At 45.9% G+C, this 15,991-nt stretch overlaps 1 protein-coding gene across 1 annotated transcript in view; it reads left to right on the top strand.

Moving 5' to 3' along the window:
• The window catches only part of EIF1AX (eukaryotic translation initiation factor 1A X-linked), a 48,019-nt gene that overhangs the window by 21,069 nt on the left and 10,959 nt on the right, over window positions 1-15,991 (top strand). Inside the window, exons 2-4 of the mRNA XM_068270006.1 lie at window positions 3,786-3,869; window positions 6,624-6,727; window positions 14,556-14,606. Coding sequence (XP_068126107.1) covers window positions 3,786-3,869; window positions 6,624-6,727; window positions 14,556-14,606 — 239 coding nt within the window. The remainder of the gene's footprint in view (window positions 1-3,785; window positions 3,870-6,623; window positions 6,728-14,555; window positions 14,607-15,991) is intronic.

Genomic DNA, 15,991 nt, shown 5'->3' with positions numbered 1-15,991 from the left:
TTACTCTCCGCCAGCCAGACCAAAGCGGCATGCAAGTATCAGCTGTGACCCCCTCTTCCTGGGCATACGAGTGTGCGCTGCAGTATTTTCCCCGGCAGACTGGAGCGACATGCCGGTGTCAGATAAGTCCCTTCTCCCCGGTATATGCAGAATGTGCGTAGCGGAGCTTTCACTTACCGCTCCATGCCACCGGGACTGCTCGTTAGCTTGCTTGTTGCGTCTCTTTCCTATGACGCCCTCTAGTGACGCTTCTCATCACATGCGCTAGTGCAGGGCGTCATAGGAAAGAGACGCAACAGGCAAGCTAACGAGACATCCCGGTGGCATGGAGCGGTAAGTGAAAGCTCCGCTGCGCACACTCTGCATATACCGGGGAGAAGGGACATATCTGACAGCGGCATGTCGCTCCGGTCTGCCGGGGAAAATACTTCAGCGCACACTCGTATGCCCAGGAGGAGGGGGGTCACAGCTGACACTTGCATGCCGCTCTGGTCTGGCTGGCGGAGAGTAACGGAAAGCTGCAAACCGGAGGAGCGGCCACTCGGGGGAAGCGGGCACAGGTTCTCTTCATATGCCTGGAGGTAGTACAAGCTATCACTTGCATGCCGCTCTGGTCTGGTTGAAGGGGAGGGGGGCTGGTTGGCGTAGCTTAGATAAGAGCAGCTATATACCACTATGCACACTATGCATATGCACTCTGTGGAGCTCTTCCCCTGCCGCCTTCCAGGCTTACATTTCACTGCTACCAGCTCTGCTGCTCTAATAAATAATATGTTCACTGTGATATTGTGATTACATTACTCTGTGACAGACACCTGCTATCTGTGTGTGTAAGTGCAGGGTTCTGTTTAGAAAAGTGTGTGAGTTGCCACATAGTGTAGCATTATGTAGACACAGACCACATATGCTGCAAACACTTCATCAGTCACATCACGTCTCAGCTGTACACGGCGGGAGTAGGGAGAAAGGTCAAATCTGTAGCTTATTTTCTGTTCAGGTATGCCCAGTCCTATGTGCCTGGTGATTAATAATCAATGATTAAGACTAATGGTGTTGCCTTCTGCATCAGAAGTATGGGTAAAATTAGTAGAAACAGACAGAGAAGGGTCACCAATTACAACTTTCAGCCAACCAAGCAACCCCCAGGCTACCTTTTTCCTACCCCCGGCTTATACTCGGGTCAATCATTTTTTTCTGTTTTATTAGGAAAAAGTTGGGGGGTCGGCTTATACTCGGGCCGGCTTATACTCGAGTATATACGGTAACTAATTTTGATTGGTTTATTTCATTTTTGTGGACTGAACACAGCTATTACTGTATATATACATTATTTTTAATGACTATTATCTGAGAAATAGAACATTTTATCATATTTTCTATTTTAATTACAGTTACAAATTCATTAGGAGTTGGTGCATTTTTCCCGACTCCAGGCACCCAAAATTGCTCCGACTCCACAGCCCTGGCCAACTGTTCTTGCAGAAAAGCATTTGGACAAAACTCCATGGGACGACCATGTAAACTTGGCCTAAAGGAGAAAGAAGCTGCTCCCTTCACCTCAGCAGTCATGTGTTTGCCAGATTCCTTCTATACAAACCCTGCACAGAACATTATATGCATCTTGTACGGTCATCATGGGCTTTTGAGCGTACATCTCTCCTCATCCAAATGATCCCAAAGAATCCTCCTGGGTGCCTGGTTTACTGTCTGTATGTCCCTTCGGCTTCTTTACTGAAAATCACAATTTCTATTTGTGATTCTGATCTGCGATTTTCATTGGATGCTAGCAACAGTAGAAAAACGCTGAAAAAATGCAGCATGCAGGACTCTTTTCAGTTGCATCAAAATCTACTGCCTCCCCTGTCCTGACACCCCCCCCCCCCCCCCCCATTTTATGTCTGATTTAATAGCTTTTATGGGTTTTCAGTAAGATTGATTGGTGGTAGTATGTAAAAGCTATTTGTTAGTCGTCCGCATGTCATATGTGACTTTGGTTAGACTTTTCATATTAGAGCCATTTTGGTTTAGTCATTTGGCGCAATGGACATCATTCGCATTGATGGAAATTTAGACCTGTAAGTCTGGGCTTATCAAGACACTGAATGTGTATTGTGGATGTGGCACAAGCATTACATGTGACATGGGATGAATATTATACAACTTTATTTTTGCCGTAGCATGTCTTAGTAAAACAGTTTGGTGCGAAAAGTAACATGGTTATAAGTATTAAGGGCCCGTTCACACTGCACGCGTTTCCAGCCGCGTTTTGGAAACGCGTGCAGGTGGCCAAAACGCACGACATCAGACATTGCATAGAGTGCAATGTCTGATGTTCACACTGCATGCGTTCCGGACCTGTGCGGTCCGGGAACGCATGCTGCACGCAGATTTTGCAAAAACGCGTGGCTGTCCCATTCACTTTTCAGTGATGGGATCAGCCACGCAACGCACACAAACGCGGATGGCCATGCGTTCGTACGCGTTGCGTTCCGCACGCATGGCCATCCGCATTTCTGATCTGAACGGGCCCTAAGTGTTGTAATGTTTCTGGATATGCTATGATAGTCTGTCCAGTGTGAAGACCTGTGTACACAAACGCATTGAGCTAACCATTTCCCGTGCTAGGACCTGTTTGCACAAACCAGAATAAGGGCTTTGTTATTTCGTGTATTCCCCCCCCCCCCCCCCCCCCCCCCCCCCCCCCCCCACTGTAGAACATTTGCCTAATTGATTGATCCAAAAATCTGATTCACTGGAACAACCTTTTTCTGCTAGGCATCAGCAGAGCTTCACATACCCACAGTACAGTAGAATTTCGTTATAGTAAACCTCTGGCTATAGTAAACTCAGCCCTCAGGTTCCAGCAACTGCATCTGTATAAATATACAGTGTATAACCAATTCTAATATAGTAAACTTTTGATATAGTAAACTACTTTTCCTGGTCCCTTGCAGTTTATTATAAAGGGATTCTACTGTAATAGCATCCAGATGCTTACCACCCTATCAAGCAGAGGCTAAAGTTTCAGATCTATGATGGCCGTATTGGTAGCCATTTTTACGGCAGGTTCAAACGGTTTTAGGGTCCAGTTTTGCTGTGCATCTGCGCATCAGTTGCCACCCAAATATGCCACAGTCATGCTGTAACATATTGTGCATTTCTGTATGATGTAAAATAGAGACACGGGTAATAAATGTGCAGTTTCTGTAGAATCTATTGTGTTGTGAAAGAACGGACCTTTGTGTATGTAATTTGACTTATGGTTTCCAATGGATGAAACCGGCACCATCTGGTAAGTATACGCTCTTTTATTTCAGAAGGCGGCTATTATAGTGACGTTTCAGGGCAGCCGCCCCTTTTATCAAGCTAAGCTGTCTGCAGTAGAACACATACTGACATATACAGCAACTTTATATACACAGCATGCTGGCAGAACAACCAATAAAATGCATACATAGATTACAACCAATCATATGGTCCGTCCTCAGAGTGGACCTGATGGGGAACTACTCAGGTTGATCCCAATAGGTCCGTTTGAATATAGACACATCCTCCTCCCACACTCACCATCCAAACAGGCGGCAAAGGACAGCCTCTGTGTCCAGGTACGCCCTGCTGTTACACCCACCAGGCCGGTGGACCTGATGGGGAACTTGCATGCGTGACGGGAGGTGGGTGAGGAGGGGAGAAAAGCGCTAAACTTCCTATATGTATCTTTTAAGCTTGTAATTTGACTTGTGTACATAATATGACCTGTTGTATTTATTGGATGTCTTTTCTCTTAGGTAAGGGAGGTAAAAACAGGAGGCGTGGTAAGAATGAAAATGAATCTGAGAAGAGAGAATTGGTATTCAAAGAGGATGGTCAAGGTTAGTGCCTTTTTCCCCCAGAGCAAAATCCATTCCCCCCGGGTCACTGTCTGTTATAGTAGATAGACTAATTCAAATCTATTTATATTTGAAATCTCTCCTCATGAGATTCTCATGGATTTCTTTATTTTCAATAGCACTTGCTGCATGGCAGTTGATCGGTCCAAACGACATCTTTGCCACATGTGCCTTTTGTTCTGGAAGAAATGTACATTTGTGTGCACATGTATTTTTCATTTTCAGCTTTTCATGATGGTGATCCTCGATCCAGACTCCCTAACACTGCTACTGCCTACTGAGCACTCCCTAGTACCTGCAGCTGTGGCGCTTTGAGTTCCTGAGGAGAATAGCCCAATATAAATGTTGTCTTCTAAAGTTACAGACCTGATGTTAAGCCCAGCAATCAGTCAGTCACAGCTTTTGTGTCTCATATCCCTTCTGGATGGAAGTCGGACATGACATAATAGCAGTGCTATCATGTGTCTGCTGCAACATACAAATATCAAGGGCTTCATACCATGGGCCAAGGCACCAACCTGTCTAATGTGAACCCATGCTATTTGCAGTCTAAATGGTTTAAATGATACTTTTGAATCCATTTCAGGTCCCTTGGTATTCTGTCAGCTCATAATGGGAAGTCCATGTTCGCTTCATAGTGCAGTGATTAAAAAAAAAATAAAAAAAAATCTTGTCTCTGTGCTCTAAATTGATGATCTTCTTCACCCAAAAGAATTCAGAAGCAGCTGATTGATTTCAGTAGGCTGCAATACCCCCATCTGAATATGTGTGCAGTGAAACGCTGCAAATCACCCCTAGTGGAAACAAGCCTTTGGTCTGTTCTTTGCTTAACATTTCTGTGTGTGTGTGTGTGTGTGTGTGTGTGTGTGTGTGTGTGTGTGTGTGTGTGTGTGTGTGTGTGCAAATTCAAGTTCCCTGCACATCTAATGCAAGTCAGTGGCATTGCATGTGACTTGTGCAAATTTCCTGCAAAAAATGCCTGCATGTATGCATTTTATTTTTTGCAACAGACATGCAGTTTGCATATTAATGAAAGCCAATGGCGATTGCAAATTTTCACATTTGCCATTTAAGAAACACATGCTAATTTGAAGTTCTGTCCATTTACCTTTTGATAGACGTTATCGTAATGCATGAAATTGCATTCTAAAAATTTGCATCAAATGCGTGCACAAACAAAAGTAGATTCTGAACCGAAAATTCACAAAATGCAGAATTGTATATATGGAACAACCCAAGCCTGAAATCAGAGATGTGTGAAAGTTTTTTTTTTTTTTTTTTTTTTTTTTTTTTTTTTTTTTTTTTAGGCCTGGAAACCACTACAAAACGCAATCGATAATCGATAGCTTACAAACCGCTCATACAAAACGCTATTTCATAAGTGTTTTGGTAGCGTTTTTGCCCGTGATTGTGTAGCGATAAGCTTTTTTAATTCTGGTTGGTCCTTTAAATTAACTTACAGTGTGCAGTAATGTAAAAACGCCAGCAAAATCGCTCTGTGTAGGTTTTGACGAACGATTATGCCAGCGTTTATATACTTTACATTGCAGAAACGCTAAAAATGGCGCAATCACTCCAGTGGAATTTGGCCCATCCATTAACATTAGCTGAGCATTTAGGAAAATCGCTAGCTGTTTGAATCGCTCCCTAGACACTCAGAAAATCGCTCTAGTGGGTTCCAGCCCTTAATCATTCTTTTTCTGACCTAGAAATGCACTACCAGTCCACAGCACAAAGCTAAAGGCTGCTTTTCCTCCCTTATTTCCAAATACAGGCACTAGGCTACAATCCAGCTCCATGCTCTTAGGGCCCGTTTCCACTTGTGCGGTGCGAATCGCCGCAGTAAAAATTAGCATGCGGATGCGAATTTCACATGCGGTTGTATGCGAATTTTCGTGCGAATTCGCATGAAAATTCGCGTGAAAATTTGCATGGATGACGCTGTATGCGAATTTAACCATGGCAGTGCCGGTGTGCTTTTCCATTGATTTCCATGCGAATTTGCATTAAAAATTCGCATACCAAAGCCGCAGGCGGTTTCCCTATTAAATACATTAGCGGCTAATCGCGTGCATTCCACATGCAGGCGAATTCTGAGGGCTCTGTGCAGAAAAATCCTGCACAGAAAAACGCTCGGGAAAACTGACAAGTGGAAACAGGCCTATCCACTTGTATTGGCTGTGCGAATCTGCATGCAGGACACACATGCAAATTCGCGATAGTGGAAACGGGCCCTTAAGCAGTGAAGCATTTTCTTAGATTTTTAGATCAAACAAAGTTGCATGCCACTTGACTGCAGGACTGATAATTTCCCTTAACCTTTTTTTTTTTTTTTAAGCCTAAGTAGTTGTTTTGCTATTCTTATTTTGTGAAATGTATTGTAATGTGCAAAGGATTTGTGCATTGCATATAAACTGGTTTTTGCTTTATTCATTTAATACCTGTCTCACAGTGCTGACTTCCAGTGCCAATGTCAGATACTGCTTTGCTCCACTGGACTAAAGTCTGTGTTGTAGTCCCTATTTCACGGCAATAATTGTGCCGTGGTGCAGGGAATAGTATGAGCCATAGCTGCAGCCAAGGTTCCTCAGAGCTTTAGAGATTAGATGAACAAGTAGTGAGATTTTTCAAGTCTTAAGTTTCTGTAAATTTTATTATTCTAATGTGCATGTGGTTTTATGTAAAATAGTTTATGTTGTCTTTGTGTGTATGACTTAATCTCATTTGTCTTCTCAGAATATGCTCAGGTCATTAAGATGTTGGGAAATGGTAGACTGGAAGCCATGTGCTTTGATGGTGTGAAGAGGCTATGTCACATCAGAGGGAAACTAAGAAAAAAGGTGGGTGAACTTTAGAAAACAAGAACATGGAAACCTAAATGTATTCTTTCAGCAGTCCAGCTGGGTGGGTGTTCTTGGGAGAAGATCAGCAGTATAGCCAGGAGACCTGTGGTTTTAAGACATGGTGGTGCCTTTTGTAGCTCTTGGTGACAGGTGGAGGAAATGGAAAATGCTGCTTTTTAATTCAGACAAATCAAACTTGTTGTTAAAGGACTTACGAGCTGAAATAAAAGAAAAAAGAAAAAAAAAAGTTAATTACCTTGGTGCACTATTAGAGCTCTGTGTAGACGATCTGTGCCTCCCTTGTGCTTTCCAGACCCTCTGTTATCTTAATCCTCTTATCATTACAGGCCCCGACCCAGCCCAGGGTCGCCTTATCTCTGGGCACTACAATCGCCGCTTTAAAATCCCTCTGCCTGCTTAGCTCAAAGAGACGTTGCTGCGTAGGATTACAGCCCTGCTCGCAGCCCATCGTCACTCCGTACACTGAGTCATAAATCATGTGGGCGTCACCACATGACCGCCCACATGACTGACTGACTTCACTTCAAGCCAGCCGAGCCCAAATCTCCATTTCTACAAATCTACATTCCAAATCTCCTGTAAACAAATGCTGTTACTAGGTTACTTCCACGATCTCTCAGCGCTCCTATTCTGTGCTGAGGGGGGCGGCTGGCTTGAAGTGAAATCAGTCATGTGGGCAGTCATGTGGTGACGCCCACATGATTTATGACTCAGTGTACGGAGTGACGATGGGCTGCGAGCAGGGCTGTAATCCTACGCAGCAATGTCTCTTTGAGCTAAGCAGGCAGAGGGATTTTAAAGCGGCGATTGTAGTGCATAGAGATGAGGCGACCCTGGGCTGGGTCGGGGCCTGTAATGATAAGAGGATTAAGATAACAGAGGGTCTGGAAAGTACAAGGGAGGCACAGATCGTCTACACAGAGCTCTAATGGCCCATACTCACGGGCAACTTTTTGGCATGTCACTAGCACACGGGAGCGTGCGCGACATGCCGGCGACAGCTCGTCGCCAGGTCCCTCCGCATACACACGGCGGAGGGACCTGGCAACTGATGCGGCGGAAGCTGTCGCTGTTGTCCCTCCCCCCGCCGGAAGCGCCGTCTATTTGCAATTATGTTGCTGTCGCTAGTCCGCGTACTCACGCGGACTAGCGACAGTTGCGGCGGCAACTGTCGCCAGGCGAGTGACCGCGCCAATTGACGGGCGACAGTTCGGGGTGCGCGCCCGTGCAACGCTGCATACTAAAGGGCGACCTGTCGCCGCAACACGCGCGCGACAATTGTAGCTCGTGAGTATGGGCCATAATAGTGCACTAAGGTAATAAACTTTTTTTTTTTTTTTTTATTTCAGCTCGTAAGTCCTTTAACCACTTCAGCCTACAGCTTCGAAAATCTTATGCATCCGAGCAATGTTCACCTCCCATTCATTCGCTAATAACTTTATCGCTACTTATCAAAATTAATTGATCTATATCTCGTTTTTTCCGCCACTAATTAGGCTTTCTTTAGGTAGTACATTTTGCTAAGAGCCACTTTACTGTAAATAAATTTTAACAGGAAGATTAAGATAGAAATGGAAAAAAATCATTATTTCTCAGTTTTTGGCCATTATAGTTTAAAATTAATACATGCTACAGTAATTAAAACCCATGCATTTTATGTGCCCATTTGTCCCGCTTATTACACCATTTAAATTACGTCCCTATCACAATTTATGGCGCCGATATTTTATTTAGAAATAAAGGTGCATTTTTTTCAATTTGCGTCCATCACTATTTACAAGCTTATAATTTTAAAAAATTTAATAAGATACTCTCTTGACATGTATATTTAAAAAGTTCAGACCCTTAGGTAACTATTTATGTAGTTTTTTTTTTTTTATTGTAATTTTTTTATTTTTTTTTAGTACAAAAATGTATTTGGGTAATTTTTAGTTTGGGAGGTAAATAGCCAATTTTAGATGTAATATAATGTATTTTTTATTCAATACAGGTATGTGGGTGCAGTTTACTATTTGGCCACAAGATGGCCACATTCAAAAAATTCCTGGATGCGAACAATGTCGCATCTAGGAACTAAAATGAAGAGAAGAAGTTTCCTGGGGGCAGAAATACCACGCTCTCTGATGAGAAAGCGTCGGTATTTCTGCCGGGGACTTAGATCGGTGAATGGGAATTATATTCCCATTCACTGATCGGGGGGGGGGGGGGCAGCGGGAGCGCGCGCACCACACTGCTGCAGCACCACTGCCTATCTGGACGGATATATGCGTCCAGATATGGCGAAGTGGTTAAATAATGTGGCTGTAGTGCTCACAATTGAGCTATACAGGGTCCAGTACTGTGACTCCTTTTTTTTTTTTTTTAATTCTCTTTAGCTTCACCTCTCCTTTATGTTTGATTATATCTTATAAATGCTTCCTTTTTAACAAGCTATTTAAACAATCAGTAGGGAAAGGGAAAGAGGCAACTAGGTCCCTTCCAAGCGGTTTTGGTCCTTTATTAGACAGATTGGCAGCATCACCTCTGCTGCCCGCCAGTGCAAATTAATTGCAGCTGAATGGCAGCGGTTGTAACAACATGCTTGTTAAGCGTTGACACTCAGTGGTGATACCAGGTGGCAGAGGAACGCGACATGTTGAGTCTGGGCATGGCTGCGCCCCCCGTGCTCAGATGTGACTCTATGGGGAGGCTACCTTACTAGTGCCGGTACAGAGTGCTAACAAGCACCTGGGAGGTGCAGGAGATCAGCTGACAGGCAGTGAATTCACTGCCTTTCAGCTGCCTGCCTGAAAGAGGCCTAACAAAAGTTATGTAATGTTTTTTTTGGACTAGGCAAATGTTCCCTGTAAGAAGAACAGAAGTGTAAACTCTTTAGCAATCTGTCCATACATTTAAAAAAATAACATGACTGCAATAGTGTGTTCATTATGTTTAACCTTCCTGGCGGTAAGCCCGAGCTGAGCTCGGGCTATGCCGCGCAGGAAGATATCTCAGCCCCTGGTGGGGCGATTTCCTCCATTCAAAATGCTGTACGCGCAGCTAGCACTTTGTAAGCCGCGCGTACAGTTTGATCGCCGCCGCTCTGCGGCGATGGCCCGTACGCAGCGGCGCAAGAGGGCCCCCCCCCGCCAGAGCCCTGCGCTGCCCGGACCAATGAGTTCCGGGCAGCGCTATGGGCTGGATCGGAGGTGTCTGACGTCAGGACGTCGGCTGACGTCCATGACGTCATTCCGATCATCGCCATGGCGCCAGGAGAAGCCAAACAGGGGAGCGCGTTATATACGCGTTCCCCTGTTTGCTATTGATGCCGGCGACGATCGCACTAGAGGGACACATGCGCCCTCTAGTGGTGTTTCATGTAGCTACCACTCTGGTAGCTTTACATGAAACACAAAGAAAAAATTTTTTAAAAAAAAGGATTTTTGCTAATTTGGCAAAAAAAATTAACCGCCAGGGAGGTTAAGCACCTTGGCCTCTAAAAGCCCCACCATCAACAATCTTGAGGCCTCTTTCAGATGGGCGACTGAACTGCGCGCTTGCCAAGCAGTTTAGTCTCCTGTCTGCCAGGGCAATTTGGGTGCAATTCAAATGCAGTCAAATTGCAGCGGTTGTAACACCATGTGTGGCAAGTGCCGACACGCAGTGGAGGAATGCGACATGTTGAGCCTGCTGCAGCCGCGCTCAGATCTGACTCCATGGGCAGAGGGTTGTCCAGCGCTGGTATTAAGTGCTAACAAGCACCCAGCCAGTGCAGTAGAGCAGCTGACAGGTGTTGGATTCACCGCCTGTCAGCTGCTCATGTGAAAGGGGCCTGAATGTCCATCCTAATGCAGGCAGCAAGCAGGCCAAATCCTTTCAGCTGTTCCCCACATACCACTTAGTCTCCTGCCACTCATGCCCACAATTGTATAAGGTTAAAATGATGTGTGCTACTCCAAATTCTAGTACACTATGCTTAAAACCTGTAATGAGAAAAACCTCCCCTGGGGGGTACTCGCCCAGCGTGGGGGGAATCCTCCGGAATCTATTGAGGCTTCCACTGTCCTCTTCGGTCCCACAGCGGTTGAGATAAAGCTCCCCGAACAGTGGGGATGTAATTATTTACCTTCCCTGCTCCAGCGCAGGCGCCCCTCCCGAGGCGAGTAGCCCCAAGGAAACTTTTTTTTGTTGTTGTTGTTGCAGGTTCTCTTTAAAATGACCATGAAGCGACAATGGGGGGGGGGGGGTGTATTCGATGCTCTTCTATTTAGAGGAAAGGCTTTGGATCCTATAGAGCAGCGTTGGCGAACCTATGGCACGGGTGCCAGACCCGGCACGCGTAGCCTAATCTGCTGGCATGCCAACGCTGCTTATGAACTGGCCGCCGCACCAGTTCATAGCCCGCAGCCCTGCAGTCTCCCGGGAGGCAGAGCAGGGCTACGGGAAAATGGCGTCCGTAGCCCTGTACTGGAGACTTTGTGTCTCCTGTACAGGGCTTTGGGCGCCATCTTCCCGTAGCCCTGCTCTCTGCCTGTCAGCGTGGGAGACTGCAGGAGGATCGTCCGGGGGAGATGCGCGCCAGAGCCCGGCCAAGAGAGAAGACTTCTGTCAGGTGAGTACATTACTTTTTTTTGCAGGTGTAATGCGGCCCACTGTGTTATTTTCTGCTAAAATGTTTCCCACATTGCCTGTATTTTCTGGTGAAATGTGGCCCACGGCATTGATTTTCTGCAAAAATGTTTCCCACCTTGCATGTATTTTCTGCTGAAATGTTGCTCAAATTGCATTATTTTCTGGTGAAATATTTCCCACATTGCGTTATTTTCTGGTGAAATGTAGCCCACATTGCGTTTATTTTCTGGGGTCTGGGGTAACTGATGCTGCATTTTTTATTTAACCACTTCAGCCTAACTGGACGAAATTTCTCTTCCAATTAGGCTGCGCGCTACCGGCCGTTAGCCCAGCGAACAGCGAAAGGGATTATAGATCCCTTTCACTGATCGGACTCCCCTGGAGAAAAGCCGACAGCGTCTCTCCAGACGCTGCAGCTTTTCTGCGTTCCAAAAAGTTCCCCTGCTTCAATCTTCTTCCTGGGAGCGAGCTCGATCGCTCCCAGGACTATTTGACTGTGGCCATCTTGTGGCCAAATAGTTAATCTACACCCACATACATTTTACATTACACAAATACACTTTTTTACATTAAAAAATAACGGATTACCTCCCACACCAAAAATTACGCACATACAATTTTTAATAAAAAAAAAACCATAGTTACCTAAGGGTCTAAACTTTATAAATATGCATGTCAAAGGAGTGTATTAATATATATTTTTTTTTAATTATGGGCTTGTAAATAGTGATGGACGCAAATTGAAAAATTGCACCTTTACTTCCAAATAAAATATCGGCGCCATACATTGTGATAGGCCATACATTGTGATAGGGACATAATTTAAATGGTGTAATAAGCAGGACAAATTGGCAAATAAAGTACATGTGTTTTAATTATGGTAGCATGTATGAATTTCAAACTATAATGGCCAAAAGCTGATAAATAATTTATTTCCATTTTTCTTAATATTCCTGTTAAAATTGATTTAGAATAAATTTTCAGCAAAATGTATCACCCACAGAAAGCCTAATTGGTGGTGGAAAAAACAAGATATATAGATCCCTTCATTGTGCCGAGTAGTGATAAAGTTATTGGCAAATGAATGGGAGGTGAAAGTTGCTCAGATGCAAAAAAATTTCAACCCTGTATGCTGAACACTTGACGACCAGGGGTGGTTTGCCTGATCTGTGCTGCGTGGGCTCTCAAGCCCGCAGCACAGATCAGGATTATGCCAGGGCGATCAGACTTGCCCCCTAGGGGGATGTCCTGCTGGGGGGGTCTGATCGCCGCCGGCTTGCTGCGCTTTGCGGGGGGGGGGGGGGCTCTTCAAAGCCCCCCTCCGCAGCGGTTTCTGTGCTCCCTCCCTCTCCCTCCCTACCTCTTCCTCCCTGGGCTGCGCAGGACGGATATCCGTCCTGCGCATTGTAGGATAGGCTTCAGCCTATCATATGCCGGCGATCCCCGGCCAATCAGAAGCCGGGGATCTCCGATCTGCCTTACGGCGCTGCTGCGCAGCAGCGCCGTATGATGTAAACAGCGGGGATTTCTTCCCCGCGTGTTTACATTTTGCCAGCGAGCTGCGATCGGCGGCTCTCTGTGAACGGACATGGGTTTCCATGGAAACCCGCAGACGACCAGTTTACGCCAATCGGTGTTAGCTGGTCGTCAAGAGGCTAATGGACATAGTTGGCTATATTTGCTGCTTTGGGGTTACGGCGGGTATACTAATAGCATCACACAGTTTCTGCAAGACCATGATGCAAATCCTCGTTTCACCACATCATGGCGGAAACGCTGCTTTCTTATGCCTCGCTGTTACATCATTACGGTAGCTCCGCCCATACAATGCCATGGCCACGCCCATTTTTGGCACGCCGCAAACCTCCCAAAGCCCTCCCATTGGAACTTGGTGATAAATAAGTCGATGTTAGGTCGCAGTTTGGGCACTCGGCGTTTGAAAGGTTAGCCATCACTGCTATAGAGGCTTCCCATTCCTCTCGTTGTGTCCTCATTCAACTGATGTCCCCGGTGAAGTTATTTGACTTGCAGATTTAATATATCTCTTCCGCCCTCCTGGGGCAGCCTTTGGAAGTACATGGCTCAAGAGCGCAGACCTGCGAGTGCACAGTAGTGTTGGGCGAACAGTGTTCGCCACTGTTCGGGTGATGTTCGAGTTCGGCCGAACACCTAATGGTGTTCGGCCAAACTGTTCGGGTTTGCCCGAACTGCTCAATGGCTGGCCGAATACGGCCCCTGTTCGGCCGAATACGGCCCCTGTTCGGCCGAATACGGCCCCCCTATGGGGTTGCAGGCATAAGGGGGGAGCATGCCCTGATCGCAGGGGGGGGGGGGTCGGAAATTCCCCCCCACCCCCTCCGCTAGCGCTCCCCCCTCTGCCCGCTTCCCCATAAAAAAAGTTTAATGCAAGTTAAATAGTACCGGTGGCTGGCAGTGGAGTGAGGAGGAGGAGTCCGAGTAGGAGAGTGACGCGTTGAGGCCAGGCAGCGGGCGGTTCAGCGGTAGTACCCTTGTGGTACTTGCGCCCTTTCTCTGACCTCACGTCCTCTACGTGATGACGCATACGAGGGTACGCGTGACGCGTACTCTCGTATGCAGAGGACGTGAGGTCAGAGAAAGGGCGGAAGTACCACAAGGGTACTACCGCTGAACCGCCCGCTGCCCGGCCTCAACACATCACTCTCCTACTCGGACCCCTCCTCCTCACTCCACTGCCAGCCACACCGGTACTATTTAACTTGCATTAAACTTTTTTTATGGGGAAGCGGGCAGAGGGGGGAGCGCTAGCAGAGGGGGTGGGGGGAATTTCCGACCCCCCCCCCCCCCCCCCGCGCGATCGGGGCATGCTCCCCCCTTATGCCTGCGACCCCATAGGGCCCCCAAAATGGGCATGTTCGGGGGTCCCATTGAGTTCGGGGTTCGGGCCGAACATCTGGCCCATGTTCGACCCGAACATCCAGGTGTTCGCCTAACACTAGTGCACAGTATGGAGCAGTTCATCTTCCAAAGTACTCAAGGACCCGAGCTCTTTTGAAGCCTGCTCAAGGAGGGCCGAAGACACAGCCAGCTGAGAATTTGGAATGTGGGACATGGAAAGGCTCTATGCGATCAAGCGCCTTTTCTTTTTCATCAGCTTTTTTTGCTTGAAGATGTGATATCTGCAAAATTTAAGATTGTTTTTTGTTTGTTTTAGGTGTGGATAAACACATCAGACATTATACTGGTGGGCTTAAGGGACTATCAAGTAAGTATTTTATACCGGGGGGAGTTTGGGCTTGGGTTCCTTTTTGATTGCATGCCTCAATTTACTCTATAGTAAATAACCCCTGTTCTACACTCACTTGTACCCTGGCCTGGTAATCTTTAGTTATTTGTTGTTGCCTTTTATATCAATGTTTTTTTTTTTTTTAATAGAACTGTTTTTATACAGTATATGTACATGCACACATTTAGTCCATCCGTGGATGTTTTTGCTCTGTTTGCATTTTGATTTTGTTTTTTAGCTCTACACTACACTCTACACAGTGCTATACAGTAATTGTGCTTGGCACTTTAGAATATTCGAGGAATATAGCCTGACTCAGTATACCATGAGGGTCTTTTGTTCCCCAGGGTGTTAATATGCTGCTGTGAGACATACAGATTTCGACCCAGTTCACACTGGTGGACAAAAATGGTCTGTTTGCGGATCCTAACGGATGAGAACGGATCCAATGTTAACCGATGGATCCCTACGCATTGCTCTGTTAGAACATATCCGATCCACTGAACAGACCGCAAATTTGGTTCTGCAGCAATTTTTCCAGACTGCTGAGCCCAGCAAAATGGAAGCTGAAGCGCGGCAATGGGAAAATGGAACGTTTCTTCACACTAGTGAAGAAACTGACCGTTCTAGCCAACAAAATCCACTTTGGTTGGGGAGGTATGGGAACGGAATGAGCTAAATGACAATTGAGTGAAAACTGATCCGATCGACCGATAATCAGATCAGTTTTCACTGATCCGTTTGAAACTTAATTCCCAGTGTAAACCGGGCCTAAGTATTACATTGCCATTCACTAATCGCAAACTTCTCATACGTGACTTTATCACCTAAACGATAAAAATAACATTTCAGCACATTTTACAAGCAAAATAATCACTCAAATTAAGTTGTTCCTGATTAACTTAATTTCAATATTACTTTTCTTAACAAAGGATTGGATAGCACTCCTGTAAGGATTAGCTGATGTGCCTTGCAGATGGGACTCACAGCACTTGAGTCCCGATAATGTCTTCAAGTAAAGGATATGCCGGCACCATGTGTAAATATATGCTCTTTTATTGTTTAAAGACAAACAGACATATTTCCATAACGACGTTTCGGAGGCGTACCTCCTTTCTCAAGTTGTGTCTGTGTCTCACTGATAAAATCCACATAATCACCTTAAATAGTATCAATACAATATGTACTAGCCTATCACGTCTGAGTACCGCCTCTGGCGGTAACCTCCCCCTATGTCCTGCCTAGCGGACCTTGTGGGGAACTTAATTACACATACCCATGACGTGTCCTCCTCATGGATATCTCTCCCTGGTTGGTGCGCATCTGTGACGGCGCACGTCCGCTACCTCGAGCGCTGTAGACCC

Source organism: Hyperolius riggenbachi, chromosome 2, assembly GCF_040937935.1.
Source record: "Hyperolius riggenbachi isolate aHypRig1 chromosome 2, aHypRig1.pri, whole genome shotgun sequence".
Classification (NCBI taxonomy): domain Eukaryota; kingdom Metazoa; phylum Chordata; class Amphibia; order Anura; family Hyperoliidae; genus Hyperolius; species Hyperolius riggenbachi.
The sequence above is the reverse complement of the archived record's forward strand: the minus strand, read 5'-3'. Positions and strand labels throughout refer to the sequence as shown.